General features: G+C 44.0%; 1 protein-coding gene and 1 long non-coding RNA gene across 25 annotated transcripts in view; one reads left to right on the top strand and one right to left on the bottom strand.

Annotated features, from left to right (window-relative positions):
* LOC145509052 (uncharacterized) overlaps window positions 1–6,715 on the top strand; it is a 45,546-nt gene extending 38,831 nt beyond the window's left edge. The window contains exons 5-6 of the long non-coding RNA XR_014055817.1: window positions 1,162–5,368; window positions 6,138–6,715. This is a non-coding gene — a long non-coding RNA (uncharacterized LOC145509052). The remainder of the gene's footprint in view (window positions 1–1,161; window positions 5,369–6,137) is intronic.
* On the bottom strand, window positions 6,375–22,363 carry TP53INP1 (tumor protein p53 inducible nuclear protein 1). Of its 24 annotated transcripts, none has more exons than XM_081497011.1 (8): window positions 22,183–22,363; window positions 21,029–21,148; window positions 19,951–20,068; window positions 19,218–19,268; window positions 15,736–15,995; window positions 14,783–15,143; window positions 12,302–12,339; window positions 6,375–11,212 (listed from the first exon to the last, which is right to left on the bottom strand). In XM_081497011.1, exons 3-7 carry the CDS (start codon window positions 19,959–19,961, stop codon window positions 12,318–12,320), a joined length of 705 nt encoding a protein of 234 aa, XP_081353137.1. In that variant the 5' UTR covers window positions 19,962–20,068; window positions 21,029–21,148; window positions 22,183–22,363; the 3' UTR covers window positions 6,375–11,212; window positions 12,302–12,317. The 24 variants fall into 24 exon arrangements, with proteins under 24 accessions (XP_081353137.1, XP_081353146.1, XP_081353136.1 ...); XM_081497020.1 differs by having other exon boundaries at window positions 19,197–19,268; XM_081497010.1 differs by lacking the exon at window positions 21,029–21,148.
* Between the last annotated feature and the right edge of the window lie 1,608 nt (window positions 22,364–23,971).

A 23,971-nucleotide genomic window follows, 5' to 3' on the forward strand; every position in this document is an offset into this window, starting at 1 on the left:
CCTAGTGGATCAGAAGGATCTGCATTCTTCATAAGGTCTCCGAAATGATTTGTCTACACATTAAAGCTTGATAGCACTGGGATAGGGGTCTTGAGGTGAGCAGAGAAGGGAAATTGTGTCGAGCTGACCAGGGGCACACAATAGGATGGCCCAACACTGACACTCGAGCTTGTGCCCCCGAGTGTCTCAAGGTCCCGATCCCCACAGTTGTGTGATTTCCTCCAGTAGCTCTTAGGGGGCTCGAGTGTAGAAACAAAGGCCTGCCTTTGGATTGGCCTCAGGTTGGAGATCAGCAGAGGAGGCATGGCTGAAAGAGAGAAGGTGCAGAGTTAAGTGTGCGATCATGCAAATGGCGTTGAGGCTGGGTAGGAAGGAGGGCGGCCCTGAAGAAAGAGGATGACAGCTTGTATAGTTCTGATAATGTAAAGCTGCTGCTGCTAAGTCTCTTCAGTCATGTCCGACTCTGTGAGACCCCATAGATGGCAGCCCACCGGGCTCCGCCGTCCCTGGGATTCTCCAGGCAAGAATACTGGAGTGGGTTGCCATTTCCTTCTCCAGTGCATGAAAGGGAAAAGTGAAAGTGAAGTTGCTCAGTCGTGTCCGACTCTTAGCGACCCCATGGACTGTAGCCTACCAGGCTCCTCCGTCCATGGGATTTTCCAGGCAAGAGTACTGGAGTGGGGTGCCATTGCCTGTAAAGCAGGTTATCTGATAAAGTAGGGGAAAGCTGCATGGCAGAACAGTGGCCCGAGACTGCTACACAGGAGCTGTGGAACTGTTGCTAGGCATAGAGAACGTTATGGGTGAAGGAAATGTTCAGTATCTGAAACTGTCTATTATGGTATCCCCTGGCCACGTGTGGCTATTGAACACTTGAAATATGACTACTGTGACTGAGGGACTGAACTCTTAATTTTATTTGATTCTAATTAAAATAACCACACGTGGCTAGGGGCTACCATCTGGAGAGGCCAGGTCTAGAGTTTACAGTCTTATGGGATCCAAAATCGTATGTTCAGGCAGAAGTTTTTATTCGAAATATAAATTTGCATGCTAAAGAAGGATACCTTAGTATTTTAGACCTAAAAGTAACCCAAAGACACAGAACTGAAGTCTTACTGTAATTCTCAACTGCGTATCATCCATGGTCTAATGAAACAGAGGCAGTACCACTAAAGGAAGGAAGGAGATCGAGATAGAAGGATGCGACAGAAAAGAGGGAGCAGGGAGCAGTCACACTCTTCTCTGGCTGGTCACCTGAGACCAAGAAGGAACGTTATGGTGGGTGGGCCAGCGCCTCTTATTTCCAGGGCAGCAACGGGAACCAGCCTTCAAGAGCTCAGTATCTTGTGCCTGGGATGTCTGCTGCCAAGGAAAGGGCTAGGGCTCCTAGCTTCTGGGGAGGGACAAGGAGGACTGGGATGTGGTCCTTGGAATTCCTGACAGCACAGTCCACTGACTTCCCTCTTCTGACACCAGGGGTTCTCAACTTCAATTGCCTAAAAATCACAGGGAGCTTGAAGAACCCAGATTCCCAGGCATCCTCCGGAGATTCTGATTCAGTAGGTCTGGAATAGAACCAAGAAGTTGAAAAAAAGTTACTTAGTTTCATTTGTGTTAAATACAAAAGGATGTACACAGTGAAAAGTGTATCTTTCTCCAACCCTAGCTCCTAGAGCCCAGCTCTCCCACACTCTCCTGTGATTTCTTTTTTTCACATTTTAAGAATCATTCCTATCTGATGTGTATGGCTACAGGTTGTCCACTGTCGCTGTTACATAGCAGTGTATTGCACAAGTACACCACAATTTATCCAGTCTACCATCGGTGGACATTTGGGTTGTTTCCAATTTCTGGCTGTTGGGAAAAAAATGCTGAAAGCAAAGTTCTGAGACGTGAGTCCTAATGCACAGAAGCACACATTTCTGTGTGGGCTGTACCTGGAATGGAACTGCCAGGACACAGGGTGGTTGTATCAACAGTAGACCCACCTCCGCTTGTCACTGTCAGTGTTGAATTTTTGCCAATCAAGTGAATATATCATTGTATTTCATTATGGTTTTAATTTGCACTCCCGTCATAATTAATGAAGTTTAGCATCTTTTCAAGTATTAATTGGCCCTTTGAGTTTCCTCTGCTGTGAAGTGTCTGTTCAAGGGTTGTAACCATTTTTCTGTTACATTTTTGAACTTTTTTTTTTTTTACATTTCATCAGATTTCTATATGTATTCTGGATACCAGTCCTTTGTTGATTATGTGTTGTGAACATCTTTTCCCACTTTATGGCTTGTCTCTTCACTCATTGGAGCATTTTTTATTGTGAAGTAATCTTAGCCTTCCAGAAAAGTTGCAAAAATAATACCCTCATCTAACTTCCCCTAGTGTTAAAAACATATCATAATCAGGACATAAACGCTAATATCACATAAATCGACCCTGAATATTCATTGGAAGGACTGATGTTGAAGCTGAAGTTCCAATACTTTGGCCACCTGATGCGAAGAGCTCACTCATTGGAAAAGACCCTGATGCTGGGAAGGATTGAGGGCAGGAGAAAAAGGGGACGACGGAGGATGAGATGGTTGGATGGCATCACTGACTCAATGGACATGAGTCTGAGCAAATTCCGGGAGATGGTGAAGGACAGGGAAGCCTGATGTGCTGTAGTCCATGGGGTCGCAAAGAGATGGACAGACAGTGACTGAACAGCCACAACATAATAAGGTCATAACTTTATTGGAATCTCACTTAATGTCCTTTTTCTATTCCAGGACCCCACTTGGCATTTAGTTGTTGGGTCTGCTTAATTCTCTGACAGTCTGTGGCAGTTCCTCATTCTTATTTTTCATGACCTTGACACTTATGTTGAGTACTGGTCAGGTGTTTTGTAGAATGGCATCAATTTGGATTTGTCTGATGTTTTCTCATGGATCAAGGTTAGCTCTTTTTGACAAGACTGTCACAGAAGTGATGTAACGTCCATCTCAGTATATCTTATTAAGGAGTACATGATGTTAATGTGTCTTTAACCTTTGTTTTTCATTCTTATTTTTGGCTGTGCTGGGTCTTGGTCACTGTGCACAGGCTCTCTAGTTGCAGTGAGTGAGGGTGACTCCCTAAGTGCTCGGGCTTCTCATTGTTGTGGTTTCTCTTGTGGAGCACAGGCTAATGGTGTTAAAATGGAATGAAAAGGTTTCAGGGCAAACTATATTTATCTGTACATATATTGGGCTTCCCAGGTGGTGCTAGTGGTAAAGAACCTGTCTGCCAATGCAAGAGACATAAGGGATGTGGGTTCAGTCCCTGGGTTGGGAAGATCCCCTGGAGGAGGGCATGGCAACCCACTCCAGTATTCTTGCCTGGAAAATCCCATGGACAGAGGAACCTGGCCGGCTACAGTCCGTGGGATCACAGAGTCGGACTCGACTGAAGCAACTTTAGCAGCAGTGCTGTAGCAGCAGCATGTTAAAAATTAATTAACCCTGACACCTTTCATTCCATTTTAGCACCATTAAAGCCCATTCTAGTCTTCCCCATTTCCTTAGTTGTAACTTCTTTCTCCACTAAGGTAATTGGTTTTCGTTTTTTGGTTTTATTTTTTCTTTGGGCCATACCAAACAGTTTGTGAGATCTTACTTCCCTGACCAGGGATCAAACCCCGGGGCCCTTGGCTGTGAAAGTGTGGAGTCCTAACCGCTGGGCCGAAATTCCCTGTAGTTAGTTTTCCATGCCACATAATAAGTTACCACAAGTTCAGCGGCTAAGACCACCACCTTTTTATTTCAGCTTCTGTAGGTCAGAAGGATCTACCTCTGTGCTCTCCCGGGCTGTTGGCAGATTGATGTCTTTGTGACTGTTGAATTCCTAGCAGCTTGTTTTTCAGATCCAGCAATGGAAAGAGAGTTTCTACTGCTTCAAGCCCATGACCTCTAGACTCTCTTTCAGAGGGCTTGCCTGATTGTTCAGTCCATCCAGGAGACTCTTTTGATCTTAAAATCAGCCGATAGGGACTTTATTACATCTACAAAGTCCCTTCACCTTTGCCATATTCTGTTGGTTAGAAGCAACCACTGGTTCAGTCTTCACTGAAGGGGAAGGGATTACAAAAGCTGGGACCTTGCTCTGGGTCACTTTAGTGTGTGTCTGCGTCATGGGGTGTGAAACCGGCTCTCATTATCCACCATATATTTCGTTCATATGTTCAGTCCTAATATACACACAAAATGACAGAATTGCTAACTCATACCTTCGTGAGCAGCAGATGACTACTTGGCTTATTTGTCTCCAGTTCTTTTCATTTTAACCTTATATTAATAGTACCCATTCAAAATACTAATTCCCAGTTACTTAACCACACCTTCAGTGTGGTTATATTCTCATTTGTAATAGGTCCAATTGTAATTGGTTCCAAATTTGAGATTCCTCCTTCACACACCCTGGTTGATTTTCATCTTTTATTTTGTGGGAGTGCTGGAAGCATTACTATGGTTTCTAAAAGCCAAAGCTATACAAAAGGGACACTCAGAGAAATGTTGCTCTTTCCTCATCTCAAGGAACCTGTCCCAATTCCTCTCTTCGGCTTTTTTACCTGCCCTCTGAAGGTTTAATAACTTCCCTGGTGGTTCAGACAGTAAGGAGTCTGCCTGCAATGCAGGAGACCCGGGTCTGATCCCTGGGTTGGGAAGATCCCCTGGAGAAGGAAATGGCAACCCACTCCAGTATTCTTGCCTGGAGAATCCCATGGACAGAGGAGCCTGGCAGGCTGTAGTCCATAGGGTCGCAAAGAGTCAGACATGACTGAGCTATTTCACATTCTTTCTGAAGGTTTAGCTGCTGGTTTATTCTTCCTGTATTTTGTACAAATGAGCAGATACATATGTGTTTTCTTATATTCCGTTCTTTCTTGCATGGGGGGGTATCTTACTTTAAATACTCTTTTTGCACTTTGCTTTTTTTCCACTTCAGAGCCTCGGAAATCACTCCAAATCAGTTCAGAGTTGATCTCATTTTTTAAAACCAATGAGCACTGACCTCCATTATGCAATGTACCACAATATTTTCAACTATTTTATGTGTAAACATTTAGGTTGTTCTTAGCATTTTACATTTTACAGACAATACTGCAGTGGCTAGTCTTCTGGTCAATATAAATTCAAACGAAGGAGCTAATCTTAGCAGATGTCAAACTGTGAAACCCTGACATACCCATCCCTCACAAGCCCGTGTTGCTTCTGAGTCGCCTACGTTAGACTCCGTGCAGTCACTGCCCTTGAGCTGTGATGGAGCTGCTGGATTCCCCTGACGTTCCAGTCACCCAGAAGTGAGCCTGCTAAAGACTCAACAGCGACCCTCCACCTGCCCCTCCCAGGTAGGTGCTTTCATTTCACGCCGCTCCATCCCAAATTGACTTTCATAACCTTATTTTCATCTTTGGGGTAACCCCTTTTCTTCACCCCTGCCCCCAATCTTTTCATCTCAGCTGAGAGTTTCAAGAGATAACAAAAATGTATCCTGCAGTAAGCTACTGTTCTAGAATGCTGATCTGCCTCAAAGATCCCTTCACACAGGAGTTATTCTTTGTGCTTCCTATTCAAGTATTCTGAATGTTACTGGCCTATTTAGACTAGAGTGCCAGAGGAATCCCTCATGGTCCAGTGGTTAGGGAACTTCCCTGATGGCTCACATGGTAAAGAATCAGCCTGCAATGCAGGAGACCTGGGTTTGATGCCTGGGCTGGGAAGATCCCCTGGAGAAGGGAAATAGCCACTCACTCCAGTATTCTTTGTCTGGAGAATGAATTCCATGGACAGAGCAGCCTCATGGGCTGCAGTCCATGAGGTGGCAGAGTCAGACACGACTGACGCTCCAGTGGTTAAGACTCAGTGCTTTCACTGCTGTGGCCCAAGTTCAATCCCTGGTCGAGAAACTAAGGTCCTGCAAGCTGTGCAACAGAAACCAAAAGAACTAGAGTGCCATGACAGGGGACATCAGCGGACCCCAGGGATACTGTCCTGCAATGTTTACATACGATTGTGTCTGCATTTATCCGGGAGAGGAGCCATTAGGAATTCAACCAAGCTTGCTTAAAAAAGGCTAAGAACCAGTGTATTAAATTCTGTATTTATTTTTTAACACAGATTGGCTGGAGGAAAAAGTTCTCGCTGGGATCATTCTCAAATTCATGTTCAGGTAAATGATTATTCATTTTAGCTGAAAATTTTTAATATGCTAATTTATACAAGTTTTTTAAAGTAAAGTGCATATTAAATATATCTTTTGGACAAGTAAAACTAAAAAGCATTCGTTTTAAGTAAGTTGTACCTAGTTTTTAAGACTAATGACCATAAAGATAAAATAAAAGAACCTGACAAATGTGAAGGTAAAGGACATTTTATTTATTGACAGATTAAAAACCGGAACTCCAGGTAGTGCGAAATACACCACTGAACCCAATTACAAAGAACTGGTGTTAATACACAATGTTTAAGCAATGTTACACTTATTTTTTGGCAAAGTGCTGTATTGTTTAGTCTGTGTATAAAACTGACCATCTATGAACCAATCAATACAAAAATTTTCTATAAAAACAGAAAAAAATTTAGACAGTGGCTCAAGAAAACAAGCTGCCATTTATGCATAGATTGATGTACAGTATATAACCTAACCAAATGTCCCTTTTAAGTTTTCAAGTTGTTGAAAAAAAAAAGACAAAAAACTGTGTCCAGAAACACATTAAGAAGGCACAGAGTACAACTTACGATACTCTTCAGTCTCTAGAACTGACGGCCTGCCCTTGAAAAGCAAATGTGTTCACAATTTTACTTGAGGGGGGAAAAAAAAAAAACCAAAGCCACTTAAAATAATACACACAATTACTGATTAAGATTTCCAAACCTCTGGAGGAAAACACAACCAGAAAGCAAGCAAAACCACTCACACACACCAAGCTTGGAAACAGACACTTCTAACCTCCCCAAACACTGGTTTGGTTTTTAGAAGTCAACCTAGAAAACAAATACTAAAACTTCAGGCAAATACAGAGAAAAATTGGGCATTTAGCAATTACACAATTTTAAAAAATATTTTAAGAAAAAATGTCAGTGACACACAAAACATTATCCACTTAAGCTGCCTTCCTTGGAATAGTAACTTTTCCCACATAAAGGATACTGTTGCAAACAGAAAAAGATATCCTTATCTGTATGCTTTCCAGGACTGCCTTCTCTACCCCAGACCACTGCAATTGGTGTCAAATTTCAAGTGAAATTGGTACATGGCAAGGCTGACACCACTATATTATGTAAGTTATCTAAATAAAGCGTTTTATATAAAACTTTAAGCATTAAGTAGAGAAGAATGCCATTTATAATACATCAACAGGGCCGATGGCAATGAAACCATCCATGATAGTGGCCCAACTCTTTAAAGAATTTAACCAGTATGTATGGGACTTATAAAGATGATTTTAAGGTAACATTACAAACATATGCTAGTATCTCCAGTACAAGGAGCAGTCTCTTAACTGATTCTAAAAACAAAAACTAATAATTGGAAACTCTTAAACTTTTTCCACTAAGCTATTTAAATTTAAATGTCTATCTTCTAGAGTCCTTTTTTTTGTTTTGTTTCCAACTGAAAGAAAGTGAGAAAAAGAAAGATATCCTTCTTTACTCTTTTTTCTTAAAAGAGTATACAAGACAATATATTTCTTTGAGGAAGAAGAGAAATAGCAAAGACACTCAGATTCAATGAAGACACGAAGATTACAAACCAGCGTCCTACACAGATTTGAGAAGCAAAACCATTAGGCAATGCTGAACGGCCCTCTCAAGTTTTAAGTAAACGGTCATCTCACTAGAATCCAAGTACTGATACAACAGAGAAGGTATGTAAACAGAAACAGTTTGCATCGGAACTGGGAAAAAACGCACAGGAAATCAATGTAAAAAAAGCTCCCTGGAACAGTAAGTAATAAATTCAATCACTCTGCACCTTCTGCAAAAAATTGCCTCCCCTCTCCCCAACCAAACCATATAAATTCCCACAGAAGATAAATAATGGGTGGTTAATCGTCAACGTATGGTGCAGTACACAATCAAATTATTTGAGGAAGAAAAGTAATAAACATAAGATATCTGTCATAAAATGTTTTAAAAATGAAAAACACAAACTTTGAGAAACACGGTGCATTACAAACACTAAGACACCCATTCATGAAGCACTGCCGTGTGCACCACATATTCCAGACTCTTTCCAGGTAACACGCTGTATGATCAGCTCAGAACCCGAGCGCTAAATTCAAAGGGGTCTGATTTCTCACTGCTGGAATTTTTAAGAAATATGCACTAAAGCACACTGTAAACCATTTATATTTACAACAGCAAAAATAATAATTAACTTATAATAAGCTGCATTTCAGCCCTGTTTCAAAGAATACTTAACAGGCCAATAGCACTCTCTCTTATTATTGGGCTTCTGAACTTGCACATAGTCGATCCCTAACAAACACGTGATGACCAAGAACTTAACTGCATTATGTGACCACTTTCTTCAGTTCTTACAGGGGCCAGTTTTAGACAGAAGCCTTAGACACCCATGCAGAAACCACAGTATGACATCACAGATGTGTGGTAAGCCTTACCCTGAAAAAACACTGCAGAGACTGAAGTCAATTGTTTTCCAGGTACAAAGCATAAAAAACCTGGCCCAAATAAGGCAAACGAAAAGTCAGTAACTGATAGAGATGTCAATGTATTTAAGGTATCAGGAAATCTGAAAAAATACTAGTACATATAAAAAAAAGACCATTGAAGTTTTATATACAAATCTGTTCATGCTGCCAAACAAATTCTCATGGCTGAACTTCTGGAGCTCATGAGGTACTAACAGCTTACATTTAGTATGTGAAAAAGAGAGACCCCCATGTATTCAGAGGCTTACACCTATGCTCAAGTTAGCAACATACGGCCCTTTAACAGTCATGGTATAAAACATACACACCTTCACGAACACTCTATCTCCCAACGCTGGTAAACACAAATAGTAACAACTTCTAGCTCAGTTTGACAAAACTTGACAGACTTGGCCCCTATGAGGAAAACAAATAAATAAAGGGGTAGTCGAGACGGAAGGGGACTAAGGTGAGAAGGGGGATCTAGACCCTTGTTCTGGAGAGACATTCCTGGCCCTTCAGCACAGCCGGTAGCGGAGGAACAACCTAACACCACCATCTAACTAAGCTGCGTGACCTCTTCCGGCTCCATGCATCCCAGTCTAGTCAGAAAAGAGCACAGCTCTTCACCGCAAAGCCTCCCCTGGTTCCCTGTGCCCAACTGCTACAGGGCTACTGAAGAATAAAACAACGCTTCACGTAACTAATATGCTGCTTTTTCCTTGACAACGCTGTCTAGTCCTGTACTCAATTAGGATTGCAGAGGAGATTGGAAAAATAAGCTCTTTGATGATGAAGGTGATAGCAATATTGCTCTGTCAGTAGAATGTGCTTTGGATTGTAAATGTGTTCAACTTAATTTCAGAGGAAACTGGTGAGAGTGTAGATGGCTCAGCAAAACCCATCACAACTGCGAAAAAACTAAGTGACTGGCTAGAGATAAAGAAATAGGTTTTCTCTGCGTTCGTTGAGCTAACTGGCCTCGGTGTGAACCGAACCCCGCACCCTGGCCTCACAAGCACCAACACTCTGAAGAGGAGTTGTGGCCGAAGAGCTGCCCAGGCCACTTGGAATTTCACCCAAAGATCAGTTCAGGGCAGCCCCACTTCAAATCAGTACACGGTCCTCACGACTGGGAGGGAGGTACGTGTTGCTACTCCCTCCTCGGTGGAGGTACCAAAGGCCAAAGTGGTTAAGGAATTTGCCTGAAGCCCAAGTTAAAATATATATATATAAACTCAACGAGAAACTCAACCTGTCACTCTTCATGTAGGTGCTATGAATAGACGTCACCAGGAAGCCCCTTCACCGGTGCTTGCCAGCTGGCGGAACAGGCTCCACAGCAGAGGATCTATCACTGTATCAGAAATACAAAGTCTATCTCTTTTCCCCGGGCAGATATAAATAGGAAGCCACTCGAGTGCAGGACACGTACTTCTGAATTTACAGCTGATGTGAGGTGGTGAGTAGGCAGAGCTTGCAGGAAAGAATCCAAACAAACAGTGGACCAATGGATTACTTACAGATACACATTTCCCCAAATACAATTTCACAGGTCGAATTTAATCCCTCTGCACGTGAGATGGGCGCTGTTGTCCCATGATGCTGTAATGTCTGTACCATGTTACACAGTCACATCGGAATTAATGAATGCACTGTTCACTACTACTTAATGTACCTGAATTCCAAAATGAACTGCATGGCTAATCTGGGAAATAAAAACCCCATACACACAGAAATATATCAAGTTTTCTTCCAAAAGAAAGTTCAGCCATAATTCCATTATATCTGTGGCAACCACATCACCTGTTAATGCTCATGTTAGTGTGTAAAAATGAATTCATTATATACAGAAAAGATTATCAAGTACTGGTCAATAAAGTGTATGGCTGACCCTGAGAATAAATTTCTGCTTACTCAAAAGACTGATTAATACCAAATAAAATGAAATTGAAAGATGCCTATTCTCGTACTTGGGAAGAAATGTCTTTAAATTGCTAACTCATGTACACCTTAATAGATTTAAAGACCTTCCCAAACACTAATTGTATTGATATGTTTCCAAAAATATTCTGAAAAAATTTTTACAAAAAAGCAAATGTTAAGAGCAAGGCATTAGGTGATACACAGCATATAAATCTGGTTTTCAAGATAGTGTCTAAACACACCGATAAAACTATGTGATTGGTCATCTGTTGGCTGTGAAGAGACAGCATCTTCACCATCCATACATGCACATGCCCACACATATGCACAAACTACGAGAAACCAACCAAACACACTTCAGATTCTTAGTAATTGTACTGACGTGGGCAGGGCTGATGGACAGCCCAGCCGCTGTGCTTGACTTGCCGAGAGTGGCAATCTCTGGTAAGATTTTGGCGACGAAGGCTATTTCTGTTCAGAGACTGTCTTTCACTGTGTTCTTTAATCCACTGGGAAGGGCGAAAGCTCTTGGGTTGTTCCAGAAAAGCTGTATGAGCAGCGAGAGCTGCAACATAGCAATGAATGTGCTGCCCCATTTCATTCTCAGCTTCCACTCTGAAACAGAAAAAATCGGGCATGTATTACGTAACACAGTATGTTATCGATGAAACTGAAAAAGCTACTTGGCAATTCAATTTGCCACACTAATTTGTTTATGGTTGAATGAGAGCTCAGTGTCTCATGGCTGTCAGACAAGTTTTTATTTTGTGACCACACTGACTGATAATGGCAGAAAGAAGACACCAACTTTCAATTGAAATATGTGATAAAATCCACCCACAGGTGGTAAATTAAGTGGACTGTAGCTTTAAAAAAATGCTTTACACTTTGAGTGAATTTCAGGTACACACCAAACACATTTATACATGTATTTTGATTCTCCCTATAACCTTAAAAGAAAACTATTTTAATTCCTAAATTTTACTAATCAGAAAACTCAGGCTCAGAGAGGGTTAAGGTCACAATTATTTTAACTGACTCAACCAAGAATGTAACAAGTCACAATCCAAGGTTTGATTATGAGGCAGGGTTGATACTAATGCACTGTGCCAACAGCAGCTTCACAGACCTTATCTGTCTATAAGCAAAATGTTCTAGGAAGACAAGCTTTAAGTCTGAATGTAATAGAAACATGCATAAGGAAATTCTAGTCATCTAAAATTTGTCTCAGTAAGATATCTGCTTATTATAAAACATAACTCTTAAGTTTTAAATTTATATCACAACAGGCACACTTTGGAATGGCATTTGTAGAACAATGTTATAAAGACCTTTAGAGAGCACATAATCTTAATATATGGCTACAAACAATGTAATTACTATATATTTTCTATATTAAGAGCTAATCAGATAGTTCTAAACTACATTAGCATGTAATGAAGAACTTTAAGATTTTTAAGGGTTATTTTACACAGGAAGGCAGTTATATATTCTGCCTACAACTGCTAGAGGAAAACAGTTATATTTTTAATATATTATTTTTATTAAATAGTAGAATTAAAGCAGGTCACATTAAGAAATTAATAGAAAGCAGCTAAAACAAAACAAAGACAGTGGTTTTTAACAGCTGGATGCCTTGAGTCCTTTGCCTTCCTGCTCAGACTGATAACACATATCACACAGTCTCAAATGAAATATACTTACTCTGTGCCAGTGAGTCTTATAAGCAGCTTTTCCTGGCCCTACAAATGTTAAATGGTGAACTATTAAATCACTAGTAAAGTTTAAAATGCTATTTAATTTTACTATTAGGATGTGGTCAACTTTTCTTTATTAAAACTGGGTTACTATGGGTCACTAGAGGAACATGTATTACTTAAGATTACGATAGCACATAAACCTTCACATACAATATTTTATAAAGGCTAAAATGCAGTAAAGTACATACTCTGAAGCCTATCTTTACTTGTTAAGCACCTTACTTTTATGTGCTTTATGGTAATCTTTCCAAGGATACACAGGGTGGAAACAATCTTAACTTTTGAAAAGCATATGATTTATTTCTTGCTCAGAAAATACAGATATTTACTACATAGCCATCTTCCTAATTTTGGTGACATCTGATTTTTATCTTGATTTAGTGGGCCTTTCTTATAAGAATTTAAAATCCAGATATAAAGATGTTAAAATTTTTTAGTTATTATAAAACTGTAATAATTTACAGTCCTTTCTTATGTTCAGAAAGAATTCATATAAAATTAGGTGTGTCCATTTGACCCTTTATTCATAATTAACTACCCTAAGTGTTATATCAAAACATATAACAAGATACAGTGACAAACAAGATATAAAAACTGAACATTCTCACTGCATTAAAATTGCAAACACTTAACCAGGTTCAATGCAAGGTCCTAAACTAGATCCTGGTTTGAACAAACTAGATGAAATATTCAGGGCTTTAGTGGGCAAATCTGAGTATGGTTTGTATAGTTCACAAAGAAAAATTTTACTGGAAAAAAAAAAGGTCGAGATCATTGCCTAAGGAAGCAGATTATAAAACAGTACCTATAGCTTGATCCCATTTAGGTTAAAAATGGTGTTATATATCCATGCCTGGGCACATCCAGAAAATACCACCTGGAAGAATATGCGCTAGAGTCTTGACAGTATTCATCTCTCAGTAGTGAGAAAAATGTCATTTAAAATTAAAAGATTTTTGCCCTTTCTAATTTTCTGCAGTGCATATGGACTGCTTCTGTTGTCTACGAAGCCACTGAATATACATATGTAAATACACATACTTTAAATACTGAAAACGTAAATATACAAATGCTAGTAATTTAAAGTGGCTATTAATCACACTAAATTCTTTTTTTTTTTTTTTTTTTATTTTTTTTTTTTCACACTAAATTCTTGAGTGGAACTCCTCAGAGATGAGATCAAAATAAGGTGAGAGGAGTTTCTAAGAACTGAAGAAATTAATTTGAATCAACTGCTAAGCAATTAAAAGAAATTAAACCACCTCAAAAAATTGTATTTTAAACTTCTGTTGGAATGCCTGAAACATTAATCTCTTGATAAATTTATAATATGGAATAAAGTGCCAGTCAAAGTAACATTTCCCATCAAAGATCCTATCTAATACAAGGCTTGGGTAACTATATAGGCAAATGTTTTTCAGTCTGGTACAAGTGTATGTTTATCTTCATTCAAGAACATCTACAATATTGAGAGTTGCAAGTGCAGCAAACTCTGGTAAAGTTAGCAGATTAATGAACTGCATGGACTTTGTTTATATTTGGCAAACAGGAAACAGAAGGAGATACACATACAGTGGCCTGGTTAGTCGAGTCAGAGCCTGGACAACTGAAAAAGAGGCCCTCGGGTGACGGCACCGAACCACGGGGCACTGAGAGCGGCTCCAAAATCCAGTTCACCTGTCCCCGTGATGGCATGAAGGGAGCTAAGTCAGTGCCAGCACCCTACAAATGCCTGAGTGCCAGAGGGGACCTCCCACCAACATGCACCACAGACCAGCGGGGCTTTCAGCCACTGAAGGCAGCCACGGGCTTTGTTTTAGTGGGTGGGAACAATCTTGAATATAGTCCCTGGATAAAGGCCACAGACTGTGAGTTTGTTCTGGAACGGATTACTGACCAGACAGCCTCCCTGAACTGTTTCGGACCCTCAACCCATCCGCCATCCAAGCAGAGCCTTTCAGACCACTTGGGACGCCCATATAACCACAAAACAGTATTTGGGTGTGAAAGCTTCCCTCTGCAAGAACTCTCTGAGCAAAATGCTTTGATAAATCTGCCATTTTATTTACCTCATGCTTCAGATTCCTCAGGTTTCCAAGCACCATTTGATGTGACCTAATTAGGACTACTTCAAAGATCATGAGATTTATTTTAAGATATAGCATTCCTGTCAAATTTGAGACCCCAAATAATCCAGACTATAAAGTGCCAGAGTTATATTCTAAGATACTTAGCAGAAATGCCCGTCTTTTCTTTCCATTCAGTAGCAGAATATTACAAACGAGACAGCTCTCCATTACATAACTGGGGCCATGCTAGAACTAATTTTTTTGAAAATCTCAAATGAGCTCATCTTTTCACACCATCACCTGCCTTATGCACTAGGCACATACTTTCACTAATGTCTGTGGAGAGAGTAACGTACCTGGGACTGCCTGGGTTATGAAATTCCTCAGTCCCACAGTGGGCCTCGCTGAGGCTGGGGCAGGGGTCATGCACAGCATAGACGGACATGCTGGGGTGTTCGATGAGAAGGTTTTCCATAGGACTGGTTTCCACCTTGATAGTGGTTAATCCACCTGCAGTAAAACACGGGGGAGGGGTGATAAACCAGCTCTCCTCCATTGGACAGGACTCAAACTGGAGGAAGCAGGAGTCACTCGTATCAGCCAAGCACTCGAGAGACGCAGGGAGACAGGAAAAGACTGAAGGGTGCTCGGGAGGTGACTCTTCACCGATGTCGTCTTCCTCCTCATCCTCTGCTGCTGAGAAACCCGTGCAAGTGTCTGGATGGTAGTCCACACACGTTGTTGAAGTCCCGCGGGGTATGAGTAACACATTGAGATCACATCAGAGCACAGAAAGAGAAGAGATGATGCTGTTAGCTGATGCTCACACGCCTCCCTTTATTTAGATCAGACACAAAACCATTCATATTCACTCACAATGATCATAAGATAATTTCTGAGCACCTAGTGTGTGTGCGTGCGTGCATGTGTGTGTGTTGGGGGTGGTGTGTATCACTGTATGGGATGGATGATGTTGGTTTGGCAGAACAGCTTTTAAGATTGGTTTCTATTCTGCTGAGTAAACACCTATTGCACCAAACGGGTTACTGCTCTGAGGATGGGGGTTTCCTATAAAAGTGCCTCTGACGGGATCAGGGCACAAGAGCTGCAATACTGGAGGGGCTGACATCAGTTTCACTGACCTGATCATCTGGCACAGAAAGCTTCCTGCAATTTTTTTTTAGACAAATTCTTGTTTATAAACTTTTAAGGCTTAAAAGCCTTCAGAGTTATTGGTTTACTTATGCAAAAACTCGATAGAAGAGTTTCCACTTTTGCTGTGATGATTAACGGCTAAGAATACCCTTACCTATGAAGTCAACGAGAATCCACTCATCATCTTCTTTCTCACTAAATTCTGGTTCTTGGTTTGAAGAAGTATTGACTTCACCCACAAACATTTTATTCAATCTCTGGAACATTGTTAAGGCAAGATTGAGACTTTGGCTGGATATCTGTGTAGCTGAGATTTCCAAAACCTGTCTTCGGTCAGCCTGATGCCGCTGACAGGGGGTTAAAGTGCACAAGTGCTTATTCAATGTAGGTGAGAAGCAGGGAGAGTCCTCATCCCTAAAATAAAACAGAAAAAAGGTTATTTCAAATCAGCACATGTTTATATAATGTGTACATCTCCTCACCCCACCAAAAAAAAGCATAGGCCTTAGCCTACAGCTTGGCTCTTCCCTTCTTTCAAACACAAGAATGCAAAATCTTTTTACAAACATTAATCGAGTACTCAAATGCAACCTGTAAATATCTCAAAAGGCGCAATGGAAGGGGTTAGTTCTTTTTCGCATCTGTGCTTTTATAACAAGGGATAGACTGAGTAACACATTTCAACTGAAATACTACTCTTCCGTAAGTAGAGCGAAAGGTAGGTTTTCATGGTCAACTGGTCAGAAGCTGCCAATTGCGCCCAGCACCTGTGCCCAGTGAGAGACCGCGCCAGGTCCTCACCTTTCCCTGGCACCTTTTCTCTCCTGCTCTATTCTTGTGTATGATTGTGAGCACACCTAATTCCATTAAAATCTGTAACTACAGCACACTTTGACCTTCAAAACCATTCCTACAGCGGGCATGGGAAAGTCACACTGTAGAGAACTCAGGTGGCCAGCAAGCAGAACCGGAAGGGACCACTGTGCCGGGGTTCAAAGGTGGCTTGTTTCCTACCAGGGTGAGGAAGTCACACGACTCCAAGGGCTCTACCCCATGGAGTTCTGGTGAGTTCTAACGAGGAACTCCAGCCTCGCCTGATCCTGTTCCAGAGTTCCAGATTTATATACCCATTTCTGCCTGGTTACCTGATGGGCAGACCAAACCTAACAAATGGCAAGATCTTTTAATTTTCCCCACAAACATACTCAGGCTCACTGCCCGTCGCCCCCCTTCTCAAGGAGGAGAGGCAGCAGTTATTCAGGCCAAACACTTAGCCCTCACCCCCGCACCCCTCACCCAAACTCGCAGCACATCCTGTGGACTCTAGCTGCACACATAGCTCGAATCCGCCTACTTCTCTCCACCACTCTCACCCCAGTTGAAGCCAACTGGTTTGACTTTGCCAATCACCACCTCCTAGATGGCTACCTGATCCTACTCTTGTCCAGTGAGATAATGCATGCAACCTACCTAGCCAGGCACTTGGTACAGAGTTCTCAGTGTCAACTATTATTATGCAAATATTTGCTGAGTACCTATTATGCATCAGGCCTAGTGCTCAGGGCAGGAGAGACAGAAGCGGACAAGGCCCTCCCATGGCAAGCCCACCAACCCAGCGTGATGAGTGTCATGTGAGGAGAAGTACTGGGGGTTCCTCAAATCCACAGACAGGGGTCAGAGAAGGACAGCTGCAATCATGACCTTAATCGTGAATGGTTGAGAAGCTCAAGAACAGATGAAGGAGAAAGAATGCCGTGGAAACGTGCAGATGAGTGAGAATGTGGCTCACTTCCACATGGCTCAAGATCCCAGTGGAGTCTTGACAGCAGGCTTGGAGGCTACGTGGGGACTGGATCCTGCAGGGCGTTGTGCACCAGAAGTGAAGGGGAGGGAAAAAGTCAAGGATGTCCTAGGTTTTTGGCCTGGCCAACTGGAGGGGTGGTAGGATAGTTCACTGGAAGAGGAACACAGCAGAGGTGTAGGCCGTGTGCTCTGGACACAAGGAACTGGGGAAGTTGGGGAGTCCTGATGTCTGCAAGGAGCTGAATCTAGGGCTCTGCAGTCCAAGAGCATGGTGTCTGCTGAGGGCACAGATTTGGGAGTTACCAACACAAAGAGGGTGACAGGAACCATAAGAGTGGGTGAGATCATCCAGGGAGCGTCAGCCCTGAATCCCTGACTTCATACTGTGGATATTTCACTTTCAAAACAATCATCCTTAGCTATAAATGATGTGGTTCGAATCTGTTGGTGATGAGACTCCTGGTTCAATTCTTTATGTGTTCTCTGGACTACTACAACTGTTTGGCAGGCTACTACTCATGTAGTACTACAAATATGTGTTTAAATAAATGACATTTGAATACTTCTGTGGTCACAATCTGTCATCCTCAGCCATTAATTATGAAAAATGGGTAAACAGGAAGTGTCACTTGCATAACCAGTCTTCCTAAAACCCTTCTGGAAAGCAGTATGGCCAATCATATAGTCTGGAGCTCAAGTATGAGAACTCAAAGGGAACTTTATGTTGCATGTAAGAGAATTTACAAGAGAAGTGGGCCATGTAGTTGGCTAGACTTGATTATCCCAAAAGATCAGCTATCCCAGGGCTGAGGTGTATGTAAAAGTTCTGAGCATATGAGCTAGGAGGGAGAAAAGATACTTTAATCCTTCCCCCATTTCTCTTAAATTATTGGCCCCAAGTACAGTTCTCTGTCTGCTGATCTAGCTGGATGAATTCTCCAGAGTGCCCGGCTGGACTCAGGCCCTGCACCAGTGAGAGCTGCTGGGTGGGGAGGGAACACCCCACGGGAACCCTAGCTCGTCCTGAATAAGCCCCTACCCCCCAACTGTGATGCCACATGTGGTCAGTCACTGAGGCCCAGGCCAGTTAAGCGGCAGCTACAAGGCAGAGAACATGCCGGGGCCTCTGTGCTTGGGCAGCTGCAGGTTCCAAACTGCCCCCTCTGCCTGTCACCTCTCCTGTAACGTGGAAGCCAGCCTGTGCATGGAGCGCACGCGGCTCTGCCACGGGAAGGGGGTCTCTGGAGGAGCTTCCCACAGGACAGCACGAGTCAAGCCTCTTGGTTTCCTAAAGTGAGGTTGGTCCAACTTTGCCAAGTTCCTCCGGCCCCGCTTTCTGTAGCTGTCACAGAGGACAAGGAGCTGCTGGAGAGACCCCGGTACACTGACACTGTTCAGTGAGATGGCCTCTGGGAACATCAGGTGAACGATTATTTGAAATGCAATTGGATTGAAAAACTAAAAAAAAATTCTTTGGCCCCACCACACGGCATGTAGGTTCTGAGGGATCTGAGATCCCCGACCAGGGATTGAACCCACGCTCCCTGCAGTGGAAGCTCAGTGTCTTAACCACTGGATCGTCAGGGAATTCCCTGAGAAATCAGATTTTTAATCTTATTATTTAATTTGGGATATAGTAGGTTAAATAAAATGTATTAACAAAATTAATTTCACCTGTTTCTTTTTCCTTATTTAATGCGGCTACTTAAAAATCCAAACCTACATATATAGCCCACACTGTATATTACTATTGGACAATGCTGTTCTAATGTCTTGATGGCCTATCTTCCCAGTGACCCAGACTGTCCCTACCAGGTCACTGCTACTCTTCACCTTGGCTTCGGCCCAAGAATGGAGGCTCTCCTTGGGGCTGGTCCTGTGCAGCTAAAAGGCAAAGCAGAACTTCAGACTGCATTCCTCAGCACCTCACAGACTTTTTGATATTCACAACTCTAGGATAAAGATAAAACTAAGGTGAAAATTCCAGAGAAAGCAAGTGTCCTAAAAGGAAAAATTTACAAATACAGCTCTGGAATTTAGCCAAGAGGTAGAGGAATGAAGGCAAGGCGGGAGGCGCTGCTGTTGTCTGGGGCACCTGCAAGCCTGGCAGTCTCACCCTGGTGGAGAAAAGAAACAAAGTGTCTGTGCCCCCCACTTCAAGGAGGCAGCTCTGGCCTCTTCCTTGGCTCTAAATAGCTCCATTCCCTCCCTTCATCATAAAATGAACCAACCACATCACAGGAAGTTTAGAAAATAAAGAAACTGTTATTCCATACTTTGTTGCAATCATTGTTAGTATATTGTGCATTTTCTTCTACCAATAGTTTCTTTTTTATCACAACTGTAGGCCAATGCATGCACAATTTTGTATCCTGCTTTGTTACTTAACATTATCAATATCTTTCATATTACATGAGTAGAAATGCTCTGTGAGCAGAGAAAGGTGGCTGAGTTTAATACTCACGGGGTTAAGCATCCTAGTTTGAGAACTTAGAAAAGGAGTTACTAGGCTGGGAAGAGTTTGTCGGTATGATTTATTTTCTCATTTTTGAGACAGGCAACCAACCTTGAGGCCATGTGGCTCTGGAGTTAGCCTGCTTAGTTTGAAATCTTGACTTTGCTCCTTAGAACTTGCGTGTATTTAGGATATATAGTAACTTCTCAGTGCCTTGGTTTTCTCATCCCTAAAATGGGGAGATAGGGCCAACATGAGGAATAAGTGTGTTTATCACTTAGAAGCAGGCACACAGCAGGCACCCAGTAAATATTAACCACAAGTTCATTTCTAACCAGGTGTATGACTGTGATCAAGTCACTTAGCATCTTTGGGTCTGAGTCTTGATTGGCAAAATGTTCATATAGTCATCAGAGCTGCGATTTACTCAATGTTTATTGTATGTGACAGACTTGAGGTACTTATTTGTCCCATTTGATTAATAAGGAAACTGAGGCTCAGAGATTAAGTAACTTGCTCAAAAGTGACAGAGCTGTTCAGGGGTGTGGCCCGCGTTAGAGCAGAAGTCTAGCTGGTTCCCAGGACCCTGCACTCTTGCCCCTCACCCCCAGCACAGGATGTCTCAGGCTCCTTCCAGCCTCAACTCTGGCTCTCTGAACTTTGGAGAACTGCACTTTTCAGTTGGTTTTGGCTGCCAGTAGGCGGCTCCAGAAACATAAAAAAAAAAAATCCCACAACTTTGATGATTTAACTCCTAACTATGTGTACAGTTGTGGCTTCTTGACAGTTTCGAAATATCAGGTGGCCAAACTAACACATCATCATCAAAAAGCAGCTCAAAATGATCTCTTTATCCCACCCTCTCTCACTAGTTAGAAGAATAAATGTGCTGATTCAAGCAATTTTACATCAATTTTAAGCTGTAGAAAAACCAAGCCAAGAAAGTTGTCTTTGCTTGTTCCACTCTATCCAGCCTACTCAGCCAACTACAAGGAGGTTATTCTCCCCAGGATCCACCAGGTTGGCTCGGAAGCCTTGAATGACAGTGAACAAAGACAGTAATAAATGGTAATTCACAGCCTGTTAACCCTGAAGTTTGAAAGTGGGTCCATTCCCAAGAGAATTATGAGCAATCGATGAAGCATTCACAGAAAAGAACAAAAGATAAAGATACAAAAACAAATCAGACCTTAGTCATAGAGATTAGCAAGGTCCTGGTTCCAGGCTGGAACCTTCGAAAATTATGCTGCCAGTTCAGGGTTACAGTGACCGTGCCTTAAAAGCAAAAGTTTCCTAGTGCTTTTTGCATCTGCAGTGAAAAAGGTATTTCAGTTACCAAGCAAGTGATTTCCAGATCTTGCTGCTCCTCATTATTACCTCTGTTTAGCAACCCCAGGGGACACTTTCCACTCTCCTTTCTCAAAACTACTTAGTACTCAGAAAGGGTTCTTGTCTCAGTGAAGGAAAGGGGGAGAAGCCCTCCTCCTTAATCTCCTCGAAATTGGAATTAACACAGGAGACAATGAGCAGATGTAATTAGGAAATACAATTAAAAAAAACAAGAACAAGGAATCCCTACAGAAAACTCATCTTCAACTTAAATCACCATTTCCTTCTTACTGGCTGTGTGGTCTTGAGTAAGTTAAGTCCATCTCTCTGGGCCCTCAGGTTTCCTATCTGTAATACAGCCTAACTTCACAGACTTATTGTGGGAATCGAGTTAATGCACGTAAAATCCTCACCGAGTTTGTGGTACACGCTAAGCACCCAATGAGCGTGAGTGATCAAAATGATGAGGATTTTAACTACGATGGGAGATAAAGTGCCTACCACAGGTGCAACCTCCACCAGTGATGGGTAAGATCAAAGTAGGAGTCAAGGAACCTGCCATCGACGGGCGGGCAAGCGCCGGTCGCGGGGTAGCGGAGCCGCCACGCTCCGGGAGGGCTGCCTGGGCAGCCGCGAGCCCGAAGGGCTGCGCCCCGGGGCGGCGGCGGCCGCGCTCGCCCCTCCGGGGCCCGGGGCCCCCGACCCCCGACGTGCAGTCCCGGGCGGGCAGCCCCAGACCAACGGCGGAGGGCAAGAGGCGGAGTGAGGAGGAGAGGGAAGAGGAGGTCGGTTCCGCGGCGGCCCCGCGAACACAGGCCGCGCTCGGGGTGGGGGGCGGCAGAAACCAAACACCCAACTGCCGCCCCGCGCCCCCGCGCACCCCCGGGGCCGCCGAGGCGGTGGGCAGCCGGCCCGCGGCGGCGAGCGGAGACCGGGGTGGGGGGGCGCACCGACCGCGGCCCGAGGGGCGACCGGGAGCGAGCGGCCCTGGACGCCGGCCCAGCCCGCACTTACGTGGGCCCGACCCGCGGCTGGACGGGCGGCGAAGGCAGCCGGCGGGGACCCGCGCGCGAGCGGCTGAGGTAGCTGCGGCGCCCAGACGGCGGGGCGCGGGGCCGCTCCAGCCCTCCTAAGGCCGCGCCGCTGTCCGCCGCCGGCGAGTCCCGTTCCTTTTGTTGTTGTGCAGCCTCGGAACAGCTGATCCGCCGCTGCGCCCGCCCGTCGGGCCCGCCCGCCCGGACGCCCCGCCCCGGGGCGGGGCCAGGCCCGGCCCCACCAATCGGCGGCGCGCGGGCCCCGGGGCCGCCCTGCGAGAGGCTGTCACTAACGCACGTGACCTGGCGCCAGGCCGGGCGACGCTCCGGAGCTAGAAACAAGCCCGGGCAACAACGCCCGGGAGCCCAGGGGGCAGAGAGGGGCCCGCGGAAGGCGCGGGGCGGGGGGTGGCTGGGCTGGGGGTGAACCAACACGGAGACCCGCCCCGGAGGGTGAGGGCCAAGGGGACCTGGACGCGGAGAGGAAGAACCCTGACCCCAGCTGTCCCTTTGGCCGAGTGAGGGCCGAGCGTCTGGGGGCACACAGGGACACAGAGGTGCTGTGAGAGGAAAGCTAAGGGCCTCGAGAGTGATGGAGGCCCAAGACGGTGAGGCTGGCCCACTTCACGTCTTGGCCGTCGTGGGACGGAAGGGCTGGGCCCCGTGGGTACAGGCGTGCTGCCCACCCAACCTCCTTGTTTAAGACCAGGAGCCAGGCGCCCACCTTGCTGAGGTCACTGACCCTGGGAGCTGACTGACCTCGTCTACTGGCTCGGGATGCAAGCCGGCGAGGCAGAAGAGGCCATGAGACCAGACCTTGAAGGCGAGACGCCAGGAGCCTGGAGGCGCTCTGCTCCAGAAGACAGGAGAACCCGGAGGAAGGAGACAGGGCCCCCTCCAGGCTCTGCTCAGACCCAGGGAGCCGATGGCCTCTGTTCTGCTGTTTACACAGCACAAAACCGTGGGCGTTTATCAGAGATCCTACCTGCTCACCCAGTTATTTATAGTGAGAGGAATGTAAGACGGGGCTTGAAAATATTTTCCAAACCAAAGCTCTGTATGGGTATAGACGGATTCACACTGTCTGGCAAAGGCAAAGTAGTCATTTCGACGTATCTCCCCCCTCACGTGGATTTTGTTTGGACTGAGATGCAGTTCTCTGACCCAGGGTGAAATGTGTATAGAGACCCTGAACAGGTGTGTCATACATTAAGGATCTGAAAGACTCTGGCCTCCTAACCCTCGGGGGTATCCTGTGGCCAGTCTGTTTCCAGCAATACTAGTTTTAAAGGGTATAAAACACGGGGGACCGTCTGACACCCAGGAGTAATAACCAAAATTCAGGGGCCACTTGACTTTTTTCTCAGAAGATAGATCAAGGCATTAACTTGGATTTTGGCAAATCAGGCGCATCCTCATATTTTCTCTTGATTGTCATTGCTAATATTACATGCCCCCAAATCTCGTTTCTTCTTAGGAATTTGCCAAGAGACCGTCTTGTCATTCAGAACCCACTGGTGATGATAATTCTAAGAGTCTGATTTCTTAAAAGGTCACAGCGAGACCTACCTTTTTTCAGTGTGATAAGATTTATCATCATTAAAGGCAAAAATGTGGAAGCCTACAGTACCTTGTTACAACGGAGAAAACGAGTCTATTTTTTCTTCCTCATGTTGGCCCTATCTCCCCATTTTAGGGATGAGAAAACCAAGGCACTGAGGAAGATGCTGATTCCAAAGATGGTCACAACAGTATCTCCATCATGAAGT

Source organism: Giraffa tippelskirchi, chromosome 6, assembly GCF_054371585.1.
Source record: "Giraffa tippelskirchi isolate mGirTip1 chromosome 6, T2T-mGirTip1v1.2.pri, whole genome shotgun sequence".
In the NCBI taxonomy this organism is placed as follows: domain Eukaryota; kingdom Metazoa; phylum Chordata; class Mammalia; order Artiodactyla; family Giraffidae; genus Giraffa; species Giraffa tippelskirchi.

What these genes read in the sequence shown, in the direction of transcription:
- TP53INP1 (XM_081496996.1), bottom strand. An exon ending in ATTCTTGGGCCGAAGCCAAG is followed by an intron (nt 15,996 to 19,217) that starts GTGAAGAGTAGC and finishes GTTTTATTTTAG; the next exon opens with GGATGAGGACTCTCCCTGCT. An exon ending in CATAACCCAGGCAGTCCCAG is followed by an intron (nt 11,213 to 14,782) that starts GTACGTTACTCT and finishes TTTCTGTTTCAG; the next exon opens with AGTGGAAGCTGAGAATGAAA.